This window comes from Salarias fasciatus, chromosome 15, assembly GCF_902148845.1.
Source record: "Salarias fasciatus chromosome 15, fSalaFa1.1, whole genome shotgun sequence".
Classification (NCBI taxonomy): Eukaryota; Metazoa; Chordata; class Actinopteri; order Blenniiformes; family Blenniidae; genus Salarias; species Salarias fasciatus.
Window position 1 is genome coordinate 22,691,377 of NC_043759.1, and position 8,611 is coordinate 22,699,987.

The 8,611-nt window shown below is 47.6% G+C and overlaps 1 protein-coding gene across 1 annotated transcript in view; it reads left to right on the top strand.

The window, feature by feature from the left end:
* The window catches only part of nrxn3b (neurexin 3b), a 322,512-nt gene that overhangs the window by 301,418 nt on the left and 12,483 nt on the right, over positions 1-8,611 (top strand). Inside the window, exon 24 of the mRNA XM_030109917.1 lies at positions 8,325-8,403. Within this exon, the coding sequence (XP_029965777.1) occupies positions 8,325-8,403 (79 nt within the window). The remainder of the gene's footprint in view (positions 1-8,324; positions 8,404-8,611) is intronic.

Consider the following 8,611-nt stretch of genomic DNA (forward strand, 5'->3'; position numbering starts at 1 on the left):
GTAATGGCAAAAATTGCAAAAAAACATGAAACGTGGAATGGGTTGAGCACGTCAAGGTAGCAGAAGAAGGTTGTTGAATGGAGGCAGCGCACTGGAAATGTTGAATGTGCCACAGTGTCTTCAGTCACGATCGAGCAACACAATGACGCCACAAGGTTGAAAAACAATTCATCATTTGGATCAAAAGGGCATCAAGACCGGCTTGACATTGAAGATTGATTTTCATTCATCAGAGTCATCTGGTTTCTTGACTGAACATCCCTGACGTTAAAAAAAAAAGAAAAAGAAAAAGAAAGACGAGGACTGTCTTGCATTTAGCCGGCGTGCAGCACGCCTCTCTATAATTTCTAGTGAAATATATTCATGTGTTGATTCCGCAGCTTCCACGTTTGACGTATTTCCACATATTTTTGCACGGTTAGAGGCGGTAAAATCAACCTCAAAGAGTCCGCGCTAATCGGCTTTGTTGAACAGATTGAGGCATTCCGAGTTCAGTAATCTTGTTATAACTGTTTTTTTTTTTTTCACATTATATTTCCTCCTCCCTGGTTTCCAAGCCTCGGCTGCGCTGAGACGCCAGCGTCTCACGAGCGTCGCTGAAAGGCAGCCATTTCCATTTTGCTCCGGTCTTGACCCCCTGGCCGCCGCCTCCTCCTCCTCCTCCGCCGTGCTCTCGCCGCCCTCCGTGGTTTCTCTTCAGTCACAGCGCTCAGCGTCACACAAACTCCCGTTTGAAGGGAGAAAGAAGCGTAGAGACCATCGCCGCCACCGCCACCGTTTCGCACCACAGGTCCTCCTCGGCTCCTCCCTCCGCCGTCAGACGCCACGCACCTGCGCGTTCCTCGCCGGGTTTCCCCCGATGACCTTGTGCGTTGCGGCAAAGGGGAGGGGGGGTGATTAAGGATCAGGGCCAAAGACCATTTCCTTTTTTTTTCCGTGGGAAGATGAATGACCCTGTTTGAAAGTGGCTGCCCACGGCCTCGGGGCAATTAGAGTTTGCTGTGAGCCAGCAACCCTCGCCGCTCCGTGTACAAAGGCAGGTCCTTGAGAAAAAGAGAAATACTCGGCACATAACCCATTCAGCTGAAACCAACACGCCGCGGTGATGGTGGACAAATTAAACGCATTTTCTTTTAGTTTTTTTCTTCTTTTTTTTTTTGTCTTGCCTCTGCTCTGCTTCTCCGTTCCTCCATAAACCTGAAGAAAAAAAAAAAAAACTGCTGACTCCAGGAGGGCAGTAAGGAAGCCCCACCGAGGGCGCTCATTCAAAATATCAATATTTGATCTCAGGAGTCATTTAGCACGTTGCTTTGGCCCCAGCAGCTAATTCTGCAGCTCATTTTGTTGTAATTCATACACGGCGTTGAAGGACGGCGGGACTCGGCGCCTTCTTGAACCGACTCCGCTTCTCCTGATGAAGATGGAACCTCGCGATAAGACGGCCGATCAGAATCACGGCTCTGTGTTATTTTTAACAGACTTCTGCTCCGCCGTTCAGATAAAACATCCTATCTGGCACCCGGCAAAAAGAGTTGTGGCAGCCTATTGATAGGGATATGTCCTCGCGCCATTGATTCCCCTTGTAATACAAGAATCTCCCTTGTCGGCCCGTCAAAGCCCAGATCGGACATGATAGCACGGGCATCAGGCAGCCGTCAATAGAAAGTCATCTCCAAAGCTTCCGCCTTGGAGATGACTATCTTATTTTTGGCGCGAGGGCCCGGCGAAGTGGATGAGCCGCAGACTCGTGAGATAGCGAGAAAGAAGAGACGGGAGTCGGCGCGACCTCGGATTTCTGTCGCTTTCAGAAGCCATTTTTCAACTTGAAAAATAGTCAGCGGTGACTCTTCACATGTGTGTGCAAGGTGACCGCGCAGCGCTGCCGGGCAGAAGGAAATTGTTGTGAATTGTGCGTCTTTGACTCGTCCTTGCCTCAATGTCGGCCCTTTGAACTCCAAGCTCAGATATCTGGCCGTGGCCACTGACTGCCAGGATGCGGCGCTTGAGGAAAATTGATTTTGTTGGGAGTTTATTACCAACAGTTGGAAAAAAAAAAAAAAGCCAACAGGAAAAAGTGAGGTTTGGCTCTCGGGCCCTCCGGCTTTGTAAATAAACCAAACTGGCTTTGATGGCGGCTCCGTAGCGCTCCTTATTCTCTGAAGGCTTGGCTTCTCAGCGTTTCGCTCAGCCTCTGGGCGCTAAAACACATGAAGGTCATTTGTTATGATGAGACCGTGGTGCGTTCAGGGGCGACGCTCCCGCAACCCCCCCCGCTGTGACTCAGCGCCCACGGACGTACGACTCGGCGTACTGTACTTAAAGCATGTGTGCCTGGATTCCTGGCGCCTCTCGGAGATACGGCGCCGTTCCTGCTCGTATTTCATGTCATGTTTGTAACCCGGGGGCCGCGGCTGAGTTTTAGCCTCTGCACCGCTGCTGCTGACCCAGGGGAGCGGCGTCGGCAGCGGTCGAGTACATTATGTCTTTCTTTTCCCCCTGCCGCTGCACAAGCCGTCGCTTTGATGTGACCGATCAAATCACCGTCATGCTCGGCGGAACATCCCGCCGGAGCGGCGGCGGCAGAGGCGGCAGCTGCTCCTGTTGCCGTCCGCGCATTTGATGAGTCTCTTTCAAAGTAGAAACATTCCCCGGGTAATTAGTATGACCCTGACGTACAGGCGTACAGCGCTCGGTTCATAAGTTGAAGACGTTCCTTTCATTGTGAGAACTCGGTGAAACGCTCAGCAAATTAGCCGCTCTGACCGTATTAATATTTGTCACGATTAGATTACATACCGAACACACACTCTTATCTTCCAGTCACGGTTAAATTATAGAGTTTACACAGGCGCTGAACTATTTTCAGTGTATTCAAGTGAAATATTTCAAGGAATTTAGAAGTAATTCTGCATCTCTTTCATTGAATGGAGAACTTTGCAGGTTTTTTACCTGACAAGTTATCAAGATTTCACGTTCTCACAAACTCAAGCGAAAGATTTTTAGTGGTCGTCTCACACATCTCCAGTTTTTTGATGGGATGCAGGGAAGATGTGAACACTCATACTGACAAACCAAAACATCCCACCGTCCTAAGAGCTATACTTCAATAGCTAGAGAGAAAATCAGTCTCATGATTTGTTGTTGGCCGCTGCTGCAGGAAATAGTTCAGCACATGCTCAAATAGATGGACAGTAACAACAGCGGTGGCAGAAACGGCAGGAGTGTTGCAGTTTTATTTGAAATTAAACATTAATGCGGCTGAAATCTTCACAAAACCACAAACATTTCCCTCAAGAAGTGTCCTCTTTAATCTAAATTAGCAAGTTCCCTCTTCTCACTAATGCATCTAAATGTTTCATGAAGTCAAAATCACAGCTTTAAAATCAACTGATGCAGTTTTTCTATTTATAAGTGGACCCTCATTATCAGCATTTCCTCTAAGCAGGGGCTTGTTGAGAAGCGCCGTGAGCCTGAACATATGCCGCGCATCGCGAGTCCTGATGGCTCCGGCTCCAGTTGAGTCATGTTTATTCTTAGGTACAGGTGTAAAGACATGGTGTGAACGCACCTCCGTCCCTGAAGGCGCATGAATAGATGAAACGCTCCAGTAGTTAAGCAGGCTGATGAAGACGATCTTCACGCTTCTTTCTTTTTTCTTTTTTTTTTTTTTATTGTCCAGTATCATGCCTCCTGTTTTAACCGGGAGGGCTGCGGCGAACTCGGAGACTTCAGAATGTGTGAAGCGTAGCTTTTCTGGATTGAGAAGTGAATTTTATTGGGCTCTGGCAGGAAGCTGTCAGACACCAGTTGCATTTATCTGCTTGGTGTAGCGGAGCGTAGCATCCCACGCTGCTCCCTCTCAGAAGAGGCAACAGGAGCAAGTCTTACATTTTCTTTTCTCCTTTCTGGATAAGCTCAAATTAAAGGAAACATTTGGCATTTTCAAGGATTTTTTTTTTTATGCAAACAAGTCTTCTTTTTTTCTTCATACTGTCTAATATGATGCTCTTATCAGCTGTTTTAGGTAAAAACACTTAAATAATATATGAGAAGAGAGTCTCAGCCATTCATTCACACAACATTGTTTTCAAATTAAAGTTTCATGCACTCTGTGTTAACACGGTGACACTGCACACAACAGCAGCAGCAACGTTGCCAGTAAAGTGGAATTAAGTGCGCAATATGAAATGAGTGAAAGCCGCGTAACACTCATTATACTTGCATACAGCGCTGGTGAAAGCATGAGCCCTGCACTGACCTGCGCAGAGAGCCGCATCGATTAAAATAGTCTCACATCTCCTCAGATCCAGACCGGCATCTTCAGACACATTTCAGCTCAAACACACATTTAGCAAGGTCAGTGAGATGTGATCGGGAGAAAGTGTTGATGCCGTTATAAATACAGCCAAACCTCAGGAAGGGTGCGAAAGTTTTTAATAAAAGAAGTGTTGGTTTCACCAGCGTGGAGTTTATAGTTAATCAATCTGGCGTCCTCTCTGCTCAGTCCCGGGTCAGGCCTGACCGGTGATGTAGCTTTGCACGCCGTTCACTCGCAGAGGTAATTGCATCTTCGTCTGTTAATGGCCTCTCTTGCATTGCTGCCGGCTGATTCACGGCACTCGGTCCAGAATCCCTGATTAAACATTCGGAGGAGCTTCGCGGAGACAAAAGACGGCGAGGCGTCGTTCGCACATTCTCCATTTTGTCTGTGTCGGCGCCGTCGTCGGGGAAAACCCGAAAGCTGTGTGTTTTCGAGACGCGTCTCCCAGAGAGGCGGCCCGTCTTCTTCGATTGCCAGTGGGATCCCTTCGGTTGATGTGCTGAAGTGGCCGGAGGTAAACGCTGTTTTAATGAAGTCTGGCCATTGATTCGGCCGCGCCGTTTTGTTTGTGGAGTCGGGAATTCGTGCGTCACTTGAAGGCAGGGTAATCAGGATAATCAGGCATGATGCACATGGCGTCTTTATGTACTGAAATCGTCGTGAATAATGCGCTTTCCTCCGCACGCGCGCCCAAAGTAGAAGGCGCGCGCACGCGCATATTAAAGCTCCCCGCACACACACAAAAACAAACCCAGCCTGCAAATCCCACCACCCAGAATCTTCAGAAATGACGACGGTGACAACGTTTGTTGAGAATAATTACACCAAAAAGGGAAAACACTTTGCTGCCAAGATATATCCCACTCTGTGTTATGGAGATTTAGACAGAGAATTGGATTTCCCCAGCTGTGAAATCAGTTTTTGTAGTCCCGCTGGCCAACCGCATCATTATGCTATACCCAGCTGTAGGCGCCCATCACTGCACACGCATGAAGCCATTTCTGCTCCGCGGCTTCCCGCTGCATTTACAGCATCCAGCGCCGTGCCGTATGCCGTTATCGACGTCCGCGGCCCGCTCGGAGAAAAGACTGCGAGCTCGGTCTGTCAGTTCTTCGCTTCTGCATCAGTCCAAAGGCGGAAAAACGGCACGCTAAGCACGAGCCGTCGTGACAGGCCGAGATACATCTCATGTTTAGAAAAATTAATCAAGTGCACATCTAGTGGATCTACAAATGTCAGACATCACACTTCAAAAGCCCTCTTCACTTTCTGTGAGTGGAATCAAAGTCGGCCAGATGAGAGCGGCCCGTCGCTCCCAGTTTGGAGATGATTCTCAGTCCAACTTGAGGCGAACGCATGGACTGGAGTACGTTCTCTTCTCCTCAGTCTGAACGCAGCTTACACAATACATGAGCCGAGGCAGCCGGCCCTCCTCCTCCTCACTGAGCAGACCAAGTGCTTAAAGATTTTTCCCCTGTAGACGCTCGGCGGCGCCGTCCACAGCTCTGGATTCTGTGCGATTGGATAAACAGAGACAAACTTCAGAGCTGGGAGATTGATCAGTTTTGCAGTTTTCTTGTTTGCTTTGACACGATAATATACATGTCTGCGCCGAAATTAGTTAAAACCTGTCCAGCGTTATGTCTCTGCTAAATCCTTTATTGTTTGTTGAATCACTAACTACTTTTTAAATTATTCTTTTAGTCATATATTTTATTACATCCCCAATTATTTCTTCCATCTGACAGTTTTTTTTGGCCGAATATGTGTTTATTCTATATGACAGCTTCAATTAATTCCCGGTTTTTGTTGTAGGATAATTAACTCAACAGTATCATCAACTAAAATTTAGCTTGTGTTTTCATTAAATACACTTTTTTTTTATTGATTCGTACTCCTGGTATACTTCCTTTAAAACTTTATCTTGGTTTGATAAACAGGGCTAATTGACCGAGCAAGCCATTGTTAGTTTACACTTCACATCATTAAACAGAAGACAGAAGGAATTATTTTCTACCTCTTCTAAGAGTTGCAGAGCTTCAAGGAGAACAGCTTAAGCGTAACGCTCATCTGAAGTGTTCGTTGTGTCGGCCAATTAATACTGTCAGAAACGTTTCCTGAACAGTTTTCATCTGCAGCACCAGCTGTTGACTCTCCGGTAAAGAGGAAAACAAGTGTTAATTTCATTACTCTTCCAGTCGGTCGGGATAATGTCAGCTTGTTAAGAGTGTAGGCTTCATTACATCCTTTCTGGTTTCATAGAAAAACCGGAAAATCATGTTACCGGCAGTCGAACAGCACTTCCTGCTCCTTTGTCTTGTGTTGTGACTCACTACATCACCTTGTGGTAGAAATCAGTATTGCAAGGTAGAGTTCACCATAGTAAACTGGAAAACAAGCTGAAATGATGGTTAATTTTTACACCAACAAGCAATTTTTCCTTGTAATACCTTACCATTTGCAGGTACCTTCACTAAGTTGAAATATTTAACAATATTTCAGCGTAGAAATGTATTTTTAAAATATTTTTCATACTGATCCAAACCGAACACGTCGTAATAACTCAATGAACGTCTGAGCTGTCATGTTAAAAGCAAAACTCACCAGCGTCAGTAATGAGATAAACATCTGTCCGAGCGCGTTTGCTGACCCGCTAATGAAAATCAATCCGGCTGGAATTTAGAGCTCGGGATGGGTCTGAGAGGCCGTGTGAAGTCGGAGCATCAAAGCCGGCGAGCGCCGAGATGCCGTCGGCCGCAGAGAAACGAATGGAGAAGAGACGGACAGTGTTTTCACTGGATGCTGGGCTACGGCGCCGTGGTCTCGGGGCTGAAATTGCTGGAACAGACTTTGAAGTGGCTCGGCTTTTTCATCTCCCTCCGCGTGTCCCTGCCTCCCACATCTGCTGCTATCATAATAACAAGCAATAACCCTCTTTCAGCAATAACCAAGACTTTTACGCCCGTAATGTGGCTTCAATAAATAATGTCATGTTTACCAAGGGGCCATATTTTACAGCTATTTAGTGTAGAGCCACCCCTCGTGCTACTTTTTTTTTTTTTTTTTTTGCCGGCTCTCTCCTGATGGAGTGCCGTACGTGATGTGTCGCATTATGCACAAAAGCACAAACATGCATGAAGACATTATCAAATGTCCCGACACTGGACAGATTGTGTGTGCGTGCGGTCGGACTCTCGCCATGAGTGTTGAGGCGGACGGCTTTCCCTCGGCCCCGCCGAAAAGCAGCAGCTCGAGCATGGGGGCGCGTTTCATTAGTCTGTCAAACTCAATGATATTTAGAGCCGCGCACCCTTGGCCGGGACTGGAAAACTCAATCAGCGCTCTGATTTCATAACCCTGCTCGGTGACAGGGCTTATTTTATCGCCCCGCTGATTCATTCTAATAAACGCCGGCTGCCCGGCTGAAATACTGCCCCCCCCCTCCCCCCCCCCTCCCTCCCCCACCCGCCTCTGTCCTCCACGGGACAACCAAAAATAAGGAAGAAGAAGAGGGAGGGGGGGTGGTTAGGGGATAAATCAGAATTGTGGAAACTGGAGGGTGCAGATAATCCATCGCGGGTTCGGGTGTAGCTACGGAGCCCCCCCGTCCCCCCTGTCCCCCCCGTCCCTCCATTCCGCTGCACCCTTTAGCACAAATCAGGCGCCGGGACGGCGTTGATCTGTGTGGGCTTGGTGGGTCCATTGATTGTGGACGATGGAGGAGGAGAGCGGCGATAAATAATGGGAGGCAGAGCGCGGAGGGTGAAGGAAAACAATTATCTGCGGAGGTGGAAAGCACATAAAGTGAGGAATGATAAACACTGTGAAATATGATTGACTCCCAGTGATATATAGAAGCCGAAGGACAGGCAGGGAGCTCTGTGTGTGCCCAGATATCCTTGAATGGAACGGCAAAGCCGTGCTAACCTAACCACATTTCTGTGTGTGTGTGTGTGTGTGTGTGTGTGTGTGTGTGTGTTTGTGCGTCTCCTCGCCCCTGCAGACGACAGACGACATTGTTTCGTCGGCGGAGTGCTCGAGCGACGACGAGGACCTGGAGGAGTGCGACTCCGGACACGCAGGTGGGATGAGTGTGTCGAGCTGTGCTTGCTCTCAACCTGGTCTTTTTCTCCCTATCTTTCTTTGATTTGCTACCGAGGAGTTTCTCCTCTTAGCATCATGTCCCATGGGAGCTTCAAGTGTAACTTCAAAAAAAAAAAAAATAGAACCAGAAAGGAAAAAAAAAAAAAAAAAAAAAAAGTAGCCACAGTGAGATGGACACATTAGTTG